General features: G+C 58.9%; 1 protein-coding gene and 1 long non-coding RNA gene across 2 annotated transcripts in view; both read left to right on the top strand.

Moving 5' to 3' along the window:
• Window positions 1-22: 22 nt before the first annotated feature.
• LOC131588435 (ras/Rap GTPase-activating protein SynGAP-like) overlaps window positions 23-15,075 on the top strand; it is a 34,259-nt gene continuing 19,206 nt past the window's right edge. Inside the window, 11 exon segments of the mRNA XM_058857306.1 lie at window positions 23-47; window positions 88-181; window positions 222-525; window positions 604-664; window positions 666-841; window positions 1,517-1,718; window positions 2,859-3,034; window positions 7,500-7,538; window positions 10,357-10,612; window positions 10,614-11,243; window positions 13,530-13,703. Of these exon segments, the coding sequence (XP_058713289.1) occupies window positions 127-181; window positions 222-525; window positions 604-664; window positions 666-841; window positions 1,517-1,718; window positions 2,859-3,034; window positions 7,500-7,538; window positions 10,357-10,612; window positions 10,614-11,243; window positions 13,530-13,703 (2,073 nt within the window). The 5' untranslated portion in view covers window positions 23-47; window positions 88-126.
• On the top strand, window positions 13,724-14,387 carry LOC131588660 (uncharacterized). Its single transcript, XR_009279632.1, has 3 exons — window positions 13,724-14,049; window positions 14,160-14,251; window positions 14,366-14,387. It is a non-coding gene; the product is annotated as an uncharacterized LOC131588660 (long non-coding RNA).

The following is a 15,075-nucleotide window of genomic DNA, read 5'->3' on the forward strand; positions in this document are numbered from 1 at the left end:
TTTCCATCATCACCATCACGAGATCTTCGTTCCCCACCCATGATCATGTTCCATCACCACCATCACGAGATCCTTGGGTGGTTCCAGTTTCCATCACCACCATCACGAGATCTTCATTCCCCATCCATGATCACGTTCCATCACCACCATCACGAGATCTTTGCTCCCCACCCATGGTCACGTTCCATCACCACCACCACGAGATCCTTGGGTGGTTCCAGTTTCCATCACCACCATCACGAGATCTTCGTTCCCCACCCATGATCACGTTCCACCACCACCACCACGCGCTCTTCGGGTGGTCCCTTCTCACACCCAGGACACGATTGTGTCCCTTCTCCCCCTCGCCGTCCCCGTGGGCGTCCCCGCCCGCGCCGCAGGCGAGTTCATCCGCGCGCTCTACGAGTCGGAGGAGAACTGCGAGGTGGACCCCATGAAGTGCTCGGCCTCCACGCTGGCCGACCACCAGGCCAACCTGCGCATGTGCTGCGAGCTGGCGCTCTGCAAGGTGGTCAACTCCCACTGGTGAGCGCGGCAGGGGACGGCGGCGGGGGAAGGTCCCCGGCGGCGCCGGCGCGCGTTGACGCCGCGTGCCGCCGGCAGCGTGTTCCCGCGGGAGCTGAAGGAGGTGTTCGCCTCGTGGCGGCTGCGCTGCGCCGAGCGCGGGGCGCGAGGACATCGCCGACCGCCTGATCAGCGCCTCGCTCTTCCTGCGCTTCCTGTGCCCCGCCGTGATGTCCCCCAGCCTCTTCGGGCTGATGCAGGAGTACCCCGACGAGCAGACGGCCAGGACGCTGACCCTCATCGCCAAGGTCATCCAGAACCTGGCCAACTTCACCAAGTGAGGGCGGAGACGGCGGGAGGGGAGCGGGGACACGGGCACGAAGAGGTGGGGAGGGGTGGAGATGGGTGGAGATGGATGATGGATGATGGATGGATGGATGATGGATGGATGGATGGATGGATGGATGGATGATGGATGGATGATGGATGGATGATGGATGATGGATGATGGATGATGGATGATGGATGATGGATGGATGATGGATGGATGATGGATGGATGATGGATGGATGATGGATGATGGATGATGGATGATGGATGGATGGATGGATGATGGATGACGGATGATGGATGGATGATGGATGGATGGATGGATGATGGATGATGGATGGATGATAAGTGACAGTGGATGATGATGATGATGATGATGATGATGATGATGAATCCTGGACACTCCCTGTCCCCCCCTTCCCCACCCTCATCTGTCAGGGATCTTCTCCTCACCTGCCCACCCCACCCTCACCTGTCCAGGATGTTCTCCTCACTTCCTGGCCCCATCCTCACCTGTCCGAGATCTTTTCCTCACCTTCCATCCCTACCCTCACCTGTCAGGGATGTTCTCCTCACCTGCCCACCCCACCCTCACCTGTCAGGGATGTTCTCCTCACCTGCCCACCCCACCCTCACCTGTCCGGGTGATGTCCCCCGCGCTCACCTGTGCGCACCTGTGCAGGTTCGGCAGCAAGGAGGAGTACATGGCCTTCATGAACGAGTTCCTGGAGCTGGAGTGGGCCAGCATGCAGCAGTTCCTGTACGAGATCTCCAACCTGGACACGCTGACCAACAGCACCAGCTTCGAGGGCTACATCGACCTGGGCCGCGAGCTGTCCACGCTGCACGCGCTGCTCTGGGAGGTCATGAGCCAGCTCAGCAAGGTAACGCACCTGGGCACACCTGGAGAACCTCACCTGAGGAACCTCACCTGAGGAACCTGCCATGGCCTCACCTGTGTGGTGACAGCCTCACCTGGGGGTGGTGCTGGGGCTGTCCACGCTGCACGCGCTGCTCTGGGAGGTCATGAGCCAGCTCAGCAAGGTAACGCACCTGGGCACACCTGGAGAACCTCACCTGTGCGGTGACAACCTCACCTGTGCGGTGACAACCTCACCTGGGCAGTGACAGCCTCACCTGGGCGGTGACAGCCTCACCTGAGGGGTGACAGCCTCACCTGGGCGGTGACAGCCTCACCTGGGGGGTGACAGCCTCACCTGTGCGGTGACAGCCTCACCTGGGGGGTGACAGCCTCACCTGTGCGGTGACAGCCTCACCTGTGCGGTGACAGCCTCACCTGGGGGGTGACAGCCTCACCTGGGCTGTGACAGCCTCACCTGGGCGGTGACAGCCTCACCTGGGCTGTGACAGCCTCACCTGGGCGGTGACAGGCTCACCTGTGCGGTGACAGCTTCACCTGGGGGGTGACAGCCTCACCTGGGCGGTGACAGCCTCACCTGTGCAGTGACAGCCTCACCTGGGCTGTGACAGCCTCACCTGGGGGGTGACAGCTTCACCTGGGCAGTGACAGCCTCACCTGGGCAGCCATGGCCTCACCTGTGCTCAGGTGTACCCAGCTGTACCCAGGCGTCCCCAGGTGCTCCCAGGTGTACCCAGGTGTGCCCAGGTGTTCTCAGGTGTCCCCAGGTGTCCCCAGGTGTCCCCAGGTGTGCTCAGGTACACTCAGGTGTCCCCAGGTGTGCTCACCTGTCCCGCAGGAGGCGCTGCTGAAGCTGGGCCCTGTCACAGCTCAATGGGGCTCCCCCAGATGAGGTCTCAGGTGTCCCCAGGTGTCCCCAGCTGTCCCCAGATGTCCCCAGGTGTCCCCAGCTGTCCCCAGGTGTGCTCAGGTGTGCTCACCTGTCCCGCAGGAGGCGCTGCTGAAGCTGGGCCCTGTCACAGCTCAATGGGGCTCCCCCAGATGAGGTCTCAGGTGTCCCCAGGTGTCCCCAGGTGTACCCAGGTGTCCCCAGGTGTGCTCAGGTGTCCCCAGGTGTGCTCAGGTGCTCTCACCTGTCCCGCAGGAGGCGCTGCTGAAGCTGGGCCCGCTGCCGCGGCTGCTGACCGACATCAGCGTGGCGCTGCGGAACCCTCACCTGCAGCGGCAGCCGAGCCAGGGCGAGCGGCTGCCCCCCAAGGGGCTGGTGCTGCGCGGGCCCTCGGCCGACCTGCAGCCCTACCTCGTGCGCGACCTCAACAGGTGAGCGCACCTGCCGCCCCGCAGCCGCAACAGGGTACCTGGCAGCTGGCACCTGGCAGCTGGCACCTGGCAGGTGTCACCTGGTATCTGTTATCTGTCACCTGCACCTGCTGCCTGGCACCTGGCACCTGGCGTGTGTCACCTCTGATCTGTCACCTGGCACCTGGCACCTGGCATGTGTCACCTCTGATCTGTCACCTGGCATGTGTCACCTCTGATCTGTCACCTGTCACCTGGCATGTGTCACATGGTACCTGTCATCTGTCACCTGGTACCTGTCATCTGTCACCTGTCACCTGGCATGTGTCACCTGGTACCTGTCACCTGTCACCTGGCATGTGTCACATGGTACCTGATACCTGTCACATGGTACCTGTCATCTGTCACCTGGTACCTGTCATCTGTCACCTGGCACCTGCTGCCTGGCACCTGGCACCTGGCGCCTGGCGTGTGTCACCTCTGATCTGTCACCTGTCACCTGGCATGTGTCACCTGGCACCTGCTGCCTGGCACCTGGCACCTGGCGTGTGTCACCTCTGATCTGTCACCTGGCATGTGTCACCTCTGATCTGTCACCTGTCACCTGGCATGTGTCACCTGGCACCTGTCATCTGGCACCTGGCGCCTGGCATGTGTCACATGGTACCTGTCATCTGTCACCTGGTACCTGATACCTGGCACCTGGCACCTGGCGTGTGTCACCTCTGAACTGTCACCTGTCACCTGGCATGTGTCACATGGTACCTGGCATGTGTCACCTGGTACCTGATATCTGTCACCTGTCACCTGGCATGTGTCACCTCTGATCTGTCACCTGTCACCTAGCATGTGTCACCTGGTACCTGTCATCTGTCACCTGGTACCTGTCATGTGTCACCTGGCATGTGTCACCTGGTACCTGGCATCTGTCACCTGGAGCCTGGCATGTGTCACATGGTACCTGTCATCTGTCACCTGGTACCTGATACCTGGCACCTGGCATGTGTCACCTGGCACCTGTCATCTGTCACCTGTCACCTGGCATGTGTCACCTGGTACCTGTCATCTGTCACCTGCTACCTGGCATCTGTCACCTGGTACCTGGCATCTGTCACCTGTCACCTGTTATCTGGCACCTGCTGCCTGGCATGTGTCACCTGGTATCTGTCACCTGGCATCTGTCACCTGCTGCCTGGCGCCTGGCATGTGTCACGTGGTACCTGTCATCTGTCACCTGGTACCTGATACCTGGCACCTGGCATCTGGCACCTGATACCTGGCATGTGTCACCTGGTATCTGTCACCTGGCATCTGTCACCTGTCATGTGTCACCTGGTACCTGTCATCTGGCACCTGGCATTTGTCACATTGTACCTGTCACCTAGTATGTGTCACCTGGCATCTGTCACCTGGTACCTGTCATGTGTCACCTGGCATTTGTCACATTGTACCTGTCACCTAGTATGTGTCACCTGGCATTGTCACATTGTACCTGTCACCTAGCATGTGTCACCTGGCATGTGTCACCTGGTGCCTGTCATGTGTCACATGGTACCTGTCATCTGTCATCTGGCACCTGGTGCCTCACATATTGTACCTGGCATGTGTCACCTGCTGCCTGTCATGTGTCACCTGGTACCTGTCATCTGTCACCTGGCATCTGTCACCTGTCACCTGGTATGTGTCACTTGGCATCTGGCACATTGTACCTGGTGCCTGGCATGTGTCACCTGGTACCTGATACCTGTCATCTGTCATCTGTCACCTGGTGCCTGGCATGTGTCACCTGGTACCTGATACCTGTCATCTGTCATCTGTCACCTGGCGCCTGGCATGTGTCACTTGGTACCTGATATCTGTCACCTGGCATCTGTCACCTGGCGCCTGGCATCTGTCACCTGGCGCCTGGCATCTGTCACTTGGTACCTGATATCTGTCACCTCTGATCTGTCACCTGGCATCTGTCACCTGGCATCTGTCACCTGGTGTGTGTCACCTGGTACCTGTCACCTGGCATCTGGCATGTGTCACCTGGTACCTGATACCTGGCACCTGGCATCTGTCACCTGTCATGTGTCACCTGGCATCTGGCATGTGTCACCTGGTATCTGATACCTGTCATCTGTCACCTGGCGCCTGGCATCTGTCATCTGGCATCTGTCATTTGTCACCTGGCATGTGTCACCTGGTACCTGTCACCTGGCATCTGTCACCTGGCATCTGTCACCTGGTACCTGTCACCTGGCATCTGGCATGTGTCACCTGGTACCTGATACCTGGCATCTGTCACCTGGCATCTGTCACCTGTCATCTGTCACCTGGCGCCTGGCATCTGTCACCTGGCATCTGTCACATTGTACCTGGCATGTGTCACCTGCTGCCTGGCACCTGGCATCTGTCATCTGTCACCTGGCATGTGTCACCTGGTACCTGGCATCTGTCACCTGGCATCTGTCATATTGTACCTGATATCTGTCACCTGTCACCTGGCATGTGTCACCTGGTACCTGGCATGTGTCACCTGGTACCTGATATCTGTCATCTGTCACCTGGCATGTGTCACCTGGTACCTGGCATGTGTCACCTGGTACCTGTTTTCTGTCATCTGTCACCTGGCATGTGTCACCTGGTACCTGGCATGTGTCACCTGGTACCTGTTATCTGTCATCTGTCACCTGGCATGTGTCACCTGGTACCTGGCATGTGTCACCTGGTACCTGTTATCTGGCACCTGCTGCCTGGCATGTGTCACCTGGCATCTGTCACCTGGCATCTGTCACCTGCTGCCTGGCGCCTGGCATGTGTCACCTGGCACCTGGCATCTGTCACCTGTCATGTGTCACCTGGTACCTGTCATGTGTCACCTGTTACCTGTCACCTATCACCTGTTGCCTGTCACCTCTCACTTGTCACCTATCACCTGTCACCTGTCATCTGTTACCTGTCACCTATCCCCCTGGCACCAGGTACCCGGTATTGGCACCTGTCACCTGTCATCTGTCACCTGTCACCTGTCACTGTGGCTGCTTGAGTGGCTCAGGTGTTCCTGTGTCACCTGTCACCTGTCACCATCACCTGTCACCTGTCACTGTGGCTGCTTGAGTGGCTCAGGTGTTCCTGTGTCACCTGGCCCCACCCACCTGTCACCTGTTACCTGATACCTGTCACCTATCACTGTCACCTGTCACCGTCACCTGTCACTGTCACCTATCACCATCACCTGTTACCTGTCACCGTCACCTGTCATCTGTCACCTGTCACCTGTCACTGTTTGCTTGAGTGGCCCTGGTGTTCCTGTCTCACCTGGTGACCCTCGGTCTCACCTGGGGTGGCCCCACCCACCCCGTCACCCCCCCGTCGTGTTCGCTTGTGTGTCCCAGGTGACCCCCAAACCTCACCTGTCTCACCTGGTGACCCTCGGTCTCACCTGTGCCCCCCCCCATGTCCCCATGGTCACCCCCCCAGTGTCCCCACCTGTCCCAGGTGTCCCCAGGCATCCCCACCTGTCCCAGGTGTCCCTGGGGGTGTCACCTGTCCTGTCCCAGATGTCCCCAGGTGTCCCCCAGGTGTCCCCTGGGGGTGTCCTCACCTGTCCCAGGTGTCCCCAGGTGTCCCCGGGGGTGTCCCCACCTGTCCTGGTGTCCCCAGGTGTCCCCAGGTGTCCCTGGGGGTCCCCACCTGTCCTGCCCAGGTGTCCCTGGAGGTGTCCCCTGTCCTGTCCCAGGTGTCCCCACCTGTCCTTGGGGGTGTCCCCTGTCCTGTCCAGGTGTCCCTGGGGGTCTCACCTGTCCCAGGTGTCCCCCAGGTGTCCCCACCTGTCCCAGGTGTCCCTGGGGGTGTCCCCACCTGTCCCAGTGTCCCCAGGTGTCCCCACCTGTCCCAGGTGTCCCCTGGGGGTGTCCCCCACCTGTCCCAGGTGTCCCTGGGGTGTCCCCTGTCCTGTCCAGGTGTCCCCACCTGTCCCAGTGTCCCCAGGTGTTCCCACCTGTCCCAGGTGTCCCCAGGTGTCCCTGGGGGTGTCCCCTGTCCTGTCCAGGTGTCCCTGGGGTGTCCCCTGTCCTGTCCAGGTGTCCCCAGGTGTTCCCACCTGTCCCAGGTGTCCCCAGGTGTCCCTGGGCGTGTCCCCTGTCCTGTCCCAGGTGTCCCTGGGGGGTGTCACCTGTCCTGTCCCAGGTGTCCCCAGGTGTTCCCGGGGGTGTCCCCACCTGTCCTGGTGTCCCCAGGTGTCCCCAGGTGTCCCTGGGGGTCCCCCACCTGTCCTGCCCAGGTGTCCCCACCTGTCCTTGGGGGTGTCCCCTGTCCTGTCCAGGTGTCCCTGGGGGTCTCACCTGTCCCAGGTGTCCCCCAGGTGTCCCCACCTGTCCCAGGTGTCCCTGGGGGTGTCCCCACCTGTCCCAGGTGTCCCCGGGGGTGTCCCCTGTCCTGTCCAGGTGTCCCCAGGTGTCCCCAGGTGTCACCTGGGCTCTCACCTGTCCTGTCCCCGCAGCTCCGTGGATCTCCAGTCCTACATGGTGCGGGGGGCTCAACAGGTGAGGGGCGGGAACCGGGAACCGTGGAATTTGGAATTTGGGTGAATTTGGAATTTGGAATTGGGAATTGGAATTGGGATTTGGAATTTGGGAATTTGGGAATTTGGAATTTGGAATTTGGAATTTGAATTTGGAATTGGGAATTTGGGAATTGGGAATTTGAATTTGGGAATTGGATTTGGGAATTGGGAATTGGGAATTGGGAATTGGGTTGAATTTGGAATTGGAATTGTTGAAATTTGAATTTTGAATTTGAATTTGGAATTTGGAATTGATTGGCAATGTGAATTGGTATTGGTGATTTGGAATTGGGTGATTTGTGAATTGGAATTGGGATTGAATTGTAAATTGTTTCAATTCAATTTTAAATTTGAATTGTAATTGTGATTTTGAATTGTGATTTGAATTTGAATTGGAATTGTCAATTGGATTTTTGAATTGTAATTTGGAATTTAATTGAAAATTTGAAATTTCGAATTTGAAATTTTCAATTTCAATTTCAATTTTACAATTTCAATGTTGAATTTAATTTGAATTGAATTTGAAAGTTAATTGTCAATTTAAAGTTCAATTTTGAATTTGATTTAATTTGAATTATTGTAATTTGGATTTGTTGAATTTGGATTTTGTTAAATGTTGTATTGAAATTGTGAATTCAATTTAAATGTGAATTTTGATGTTGAAATTTGAATTTTCAATTTTGAAATTTGCAATTTTGAATATTTAAATTGTTAAATTTTCAAATTTTCAATTACAAATTCAAATAAATGATCAATTTGAAATATCAATTAATGTTCAATTTCAATTTAAATTTACAAATTGTAAATTTACAATGTTAAATTTAATTTAATTTAATATTAAATTTAAATATTCAATTTCAAATTTCAAATTTTAATATCAATTTCAAATTTTAAAAACTTTTAATTTCACTCATAATTAAATTTCAATTTACTTTCATTTCAATTTCAATTCAACTTCAATTTCAAATTAAATTTCAAATTTCACATTAACTCAATTTCTTTATATCCTCTTAATTTACATTTTAACTTTCAAATTTAATTTCAATTTCAATTTAATATTCCTTTCATTTCACAAATTTCTTAATAATTTTAATTTACATTTAATACTTAATTTCAAAAATTTCTTTCAAAATTTAATTTTCTAACTTACTTTTAAATTTAATTTACACAAATTTAATTTCCTAACTTATTTCAAAATTTCTTCCATAATTTAATTTACAAAATTTCATTTTCATTTCATAAATTTCATTTCACAACTTTCTTTCCATAACTTTCAATTCCATAAATTCATTTCTAAATTTCATTTACCTTCATAATTTAATTCACAAATTTCATTCCCTAACTTCATTCCATAAATTTCATTTCCAATAACTTTAATTCCACAAATTAATTTCCACATCACAAATTCTATTCCATAAATTTCCCTTCCTAACTTTCATTTTTTTTCCTATTCTTCTCATATCTCTAAACCTCTATCAAATTTATATACACCATATACCTAATCATAACCCACCCCACACCACACACCCCAACACACCCCCAACCCACACCCCACACACACCACCCCCAAACCCCAACACCCACACCCCAAACCACCCCCACACCCCACCCACAAAACCCACACCCACACAACACACCCCAAACCCACACCCCAACACCCACACCCCAACCCCACACCCCACACCCCCCACAACCCACACCCACCCCACACCACAACCCCACACCCAACACCCCCACACCACCCCCACCACCCCACACCCCCAAACCCCCACCCAACACCCCCCCACATCCCACACCCCCAACCACACCCCCCCCCCACACCCCCCACCACCCCCACACCCCCACACCCACACCCCACACCCCCAAACCCACCCCCACACCCCCACACCCCCCCCATCCACCCCCCACAACACCCACACCCCACCAACCCCCACCCAACCCACACCCCACCCACACCCCAAACCCACACCCACCACACCCCACAACCCACACCCATACCACACCCAACACCCACACCCAAACCCAACACCCCATAACCACACCCCACACCCAACACCCAATCCCAACCCACATCCCCAAACCCACACCCACACCCACACCCCAAACCACACCCCATAACCCACACCCCATAACCCACACCCCAAACCCCCACCCCCACACCCACCCCCAAAACCCCACACCCCAAACCCACCCAAACCCCACCCCCCATACCCCACACCCACCCACAACCCCATAACCCACACAACCCATATCCCACCCACATCCCCATATCCCACCACCCATATCCCCCATATCCCACCCCATATCCCCATATCCCACCCCACATCCCCATATCCCCACAACCCACATCCCCCATCACCCATATCCCACCCATATCCCCATATCCCACCCATAACCCCCCATATCCACCCATATCCCCACATCTCCCACCCATATCCCCCATATCCCACCCCATATCCCCCATATCCCACATATCCACCCCAATATCCCCATATCCCACCCCATATCCCCCATATCCCACCCCACATCCCACCCCATATCCATCCCACCCCCCACATCCCCCATATCCCACCCCATATCCCATATCCCACCCCACATCCCCACATTCCCCATATCCCCCATATCCCACCCCATATCCCCACCCCCATCTCTCACCCCACACCCACCCCCCACCCCCCCATATCCCACACCCACCCCCACCCCCCATATCCCACACCCCATATCCCGTATCCCCCACCCCCCCCACACCCCCCACCCCCCACATCCCCCCCCACATCACCTCCCCCGTGTCCCGCAGCTCCATGGACGCCCCCCGCCTGCCCTCCCCGCCGCAGGAGAAGCCCCCCCCGGAGGTGCTGCTCCTCAGCCGCCCCCCGCTCGCCCGCTCCTCGCCCGCCTACTGCACCAGCAGCTCGGACCTGACCGAGCCCGAGGGCGGCCGCGGCGCCGCTCTGGGCGTGGGCAAGAGCGTGTCCATGCTGGACCTGCAGGACGGCCGGGTGGACAGCATCCCCAGCCTGCCGGCCGAGCTGCTGGCCGGAGCCCCGGCCCCGGGGGGCGCGGGCCAGGGGGGGGCTGCGGCCGGGCCGCCTCTCGCAGGGCAGCGCCTCCAGCCTGGCCCCGCCGCGCCTGGGGGTGCCCGAGGCGGGCGCGGCGCAGCTGCGGGTGCCGCTCTCCTTCCAGAACCCTCTGTTCCACCTGGCCGCCGACGGGCCCCTGCGAGGCCCCGAGGGGGGCGGAGGGGGCGGCGGGAGGGGCGAAGGGGGCGGCGGAGGAGACGGGGGGCACTTCGGGGGCGTCGCCCCGCCGCCGCTGCACGGCTACAGCAAGAGCGAGGAGCTGGCCACCCCTCCCCAAAAACACATCACGCACAGCCACAGCTACAGCGACGAGTTCGGGCGGCCGGGGGGAGACTTCGGGCGCCGGCAGCTCTCGCTGCAGGACACGCTGGCCCCCCCCCAAATCACCATCGGGGCCCCCCCGCCGCCCACCCCGCGGGGGTCGCGGGCGGGGAAGGGCGGCGGGGGTCCCGCGGCGCTGGGGGTGCCGCAGAAGGCGAGGCCGGCCAGCGGGAACCTGCTGGCCTCGCCCGAACCCGCCTACGGACCGGGCCGGTCCCGCCAGCCCTCCCTGGCCAAGGAGGCCTCGGTGGCCGGGATGAAACCGCCCGTCACCAAACAGGTGAGGGGGGGGGGACAGCGAGGGACAGCGGGGACCTCATCGGGGGTGTGGGGACATCGAGGGACAGCGGGGACCTCATCGGGGGTGTGGGGACATTGGGGGCATCGGGGGTGGGGGACAGCGGGGGGGTGTGGGGACATCGGGGGGTGGAGACATTGGGGACATTGGGGGCATCGGGGGTGTGGGGACATCGGGGGATGGGGGGGATGTAAGGGCAGGGGGACATTGGGGGACATCGGAGGGTGTGGGGACATCATCGGGGGTGGGGGGACATCGGGGACATCGGGGGATGGGGACACTGGGCGACGTCGGGGGTGGGACATCATTGGGGGTGGGGGGACAGCGGGGACATCGGGGGTGTGGGGACAACGGGGACATCATCGGGGGTGTGGGGACAACGGGGACATCATCGGGGGATGGAGGGGACAGCGGGGACCTCGGGAGGTGTGGGGACATCATCGGGGACATCGGGGGTGTGGGGACAGCGGGGACATCGGGGGGTGTGGGGACACCGTCGGGGGTGGGGGGACATCGGGGGTGTGGGGGGGACATCATCGGGGACATCGGGGTGTGGGGACAGCGGGGACATCATCGGGGTGGGGGGACACCATCGGGGGTGTGGGGGACATCACCGGGGACATCGGGGTGTGTGGGGACACCATCGGGGGGGTGTGGGGACAGCGGGGGATGGACACATTGGGGACATTGGGGGACATCGGGGGTGTGGGGACATCGGGGATGGGAGGGACATCGGGGGGTGTGGGGACAGTGGGGACATCGGGGACATGGGGGGGATATGGGGACACTGGGGGTGGGGACGTTGGGGACATTGGGGGATGGGCGGGATGTGGGGGGACATGGGGACACGGGGGGCAGGGGGGACATGGGGGGGACACGGGGGGCAGGGGGGACATGGGGGGACACGGGGACACGCTGGGGACAGGGTGGTGAAGGAACCAAACTCATCTTGTGTCCCTCTTCTGTCCCCACCCTGGTGTCCCCCATGTCCCCCCGGTGTCCCCATATCCCCTCTGTGTCCTCCCTGGTGTCTCCCCGGTGTCCCGCTGGTGTCCCCCTGTCCCCCCCATGTCCCCCCGGTGTCCCCATGTCCCCTCCGTGTCCTCCCTGGTGTCTCCCCGGTGTCCCCCTGGTGTCCCCCTGTCCCCCCCATGTCCCCTGGTGTCCCCCATGTCCCCTGGTGTCCCCCTGTCCCCCCCATGTCCCCCTGGTGTCCCCCCGGTGTCCCCCCCGGTGTCCCCATGTCCCCCTGGTGTCCCCTTTGTCCCCCATGTCCCCATGTCCCCCCATGTCCCCATATCCCCCCAATGTCCCCATGTCCCCTCCATGTCCCCCCTGGTGTCCCCATGTCCCCTGGTGTCCCCTTGGTGTCCCCCATGGTGTCCCCATGTCCCCTGGTGTCCCCCTTGGTGTCCCCATGTCCCCATGTCCCCATATCCCCCCGGTGTCCCCATGTCCCCCTGGTGTCCCCATATCCCCCCGGTGTCCCCCTGTCCCCTCTGTGTCCCCCTGGTGTCCCCCCCATGTCCCCTCCGTGTCCCCCCCCATGTCCCCCTTGTGTCCCCATGTCCCCTGGTGTCCCCATATCCCCCTGGTGTCCCCATGTCCCCTGGTGTCCCTGGTGTCCCCTGTCCCCCCCTGTCCCCCCGGTGTCCCCATGTCCCCTGGTGTCCCCCATGTCCCCATGTCCCCATGTCCCCCCCTGTCCCCCCGGTGTCCCCATGTCCCCTGGTGTCCCCCATATCCCCATGTCCCCTGGTGTCCCCCTGTCCCCCCGGTGTCCCCATGTCCTCCGGTGTCCCCTGGTGTCCCCCTGGTGTCCCCATATCCCCCGGTGTCCCCCCGGTGTCCTCCTGTCCCCCCCGGTGTCCCTGGTTGTCCCCCTGTCCCCCCCTGTCCCCCTGGTGTCCCTCTGGTGTCCCGCTGGTGCCCCCCCGGTGTCCCCCTGTCCCCCTGGTATCCCCATGTCCCCATATCCCCATGTCCCCGTGGTGTCCCCATGTCCCCCTGGTGTCCCCATGTCCCCTGGTGTCCCCATGTCCCCCGGTGTCCCCCCCCGTCCCCCTGTCCCCCGGTGTCCCCATGTCCCCCTGGTGTCCCCATGTCCCCCTGGTGTCCCCATATCCCCATATCCCCATGTCCCCTGGTGTCCCCCTGTCCCCCCCTGTCCCCCCGGTGTCCCCATGTCCCCCGGTGTCCCCTGGTGTCCCCCTGTCCCCCCGGTGTCCCCCTCGGTGTCCCCCCGGTGTCCCCGCGGTGTCCCCGCAGGCGTCGCAGACGCCGTCCACGCTGAACCCGGTGCTGCCGGCGTCGGAGCGCACGGTGGCCTGGGTGTCCAACATGCCGCACCTGTCGGCCGACATCGAGAGCTCGCACATCGAGCGCGAGGAGTACAAACTGAAAGAGTACTCCAAATCCATGGACGAGAGCCGGCTGGACCGGGTAAGGTGTGACAGGTGTGACACAGGTGTGTGACAGGTGTGTGACAGGTGTGTGACAGGTGTGTGACACTGACAGGTGTGTGACAGGTGTGTGACAGGTGTGTGACACTGACAGGTGTGTGACAGGTGTGTGACAGGTGTGTGACAGGTGTGTGACAGGTGTGTGACAGGTGTGTGACAGGTGTGTGACAGGTGTGTGACAGGTGTGAGGGTCACAAACTGAAAGAGTACTCCAAATCCATGGACGAGAGCCGGCTGGACCGGGTAAGGTGTGACACCGACAGGTGTGACACTGACAGGTGTGTGACAGGTGTGTGACAGGTGTGTGACAGGTGTGACACTGACAGGTGTGTGACAGGTGTGTGACAGGTGTGTGACAGGTGTGTGACAGGTGTGAGGGTCACAAACTGAAAGAGTACTCCAAATCCATGGACGAGAGCCGGCTGGACCGGGTAAGGTGTGACAGGTGTGACACAGGTGTGTGACAGGTGTGTGACAGGTGTGTGACACTGACAGGTGTGTGACAGGTGTGTGACAGGTGTGTGACAGGTGTGTGACAGGTGTGTGACAGGTGTGAGGGTCACAAACTGAAAGAGTACTCCAAATCCATGGACGAGAGCCGGCTGGACCGGGTAAGGTGTGACACCGACAGGTGTGACACAGGTGTGTGACACTGACAGGTGTGACAGGTGTGTGACACAGGTGTGACAGGTGTGACACAGGTGTGTGACAGGTGTGAGGGTCACAAACTGAAAGAGTACTCCAAATCCATGGACGAGAGCCGGCTGGACCGGGTAAGGTGTGACAGGTGTGACACAGGTGTGTGACAGGTGTGTGACAGGTGTGTGACAGGTGTGTGACACTGACAGGTGTGTGACAGGTGTGTGACAGGTGTGTGACACTGACAGGTGTGTGACAGGTGTGTGACAGGTGTGTGACAGGTGTGTGACAGGTGTGTGACAGGTGTGTGACAGGTGTGAGGGTCACAAACTGAAAGAGTACTCCAAATCCATGGACGAGAGCCGGCTGGACCGGGTAAGGTGTGACACCGACAGGTGTGACACTGACAGGTGTGTGACAGGTGTGTGACAGGTGTGTGACAGGTGTGACACTGACAGGTGTGTGACAGGTGTGTGACAGGTGTGTGACAGGTGTGTGACAGGTGTGAGGGTCACAAACTGAAAGAGTACTCCAAATCCATGGACGAGAGCCGGCTGGACCGGGTAAGGTGTGACAGGTGTGACACAGGTGTGTGACAGGTGTGTGACAGGTGTGTGACACTGACAGGTGTGTGACAGGTGTGTGACAGGTGTGTGACAGGTGTGTGACAGGTGTGTGACAGGTGTGAGGGTCACAAACTGAAAGAGTACTCC

The sequence above is a fragment of the Poecile atricapillus genome, chromosome 26, assembly GCF_030490865.1.
Source record: "Poecile atricapillus isolate bPoeAtr1 chromosome 26, bPoeAtr1.hap1, whole genome shotgun sequence".
NCBI lineage: Eukaryota > Metazoa > Chordata > Aves > Passeriformes > Paridae > Poecile > Poecile atricapillus.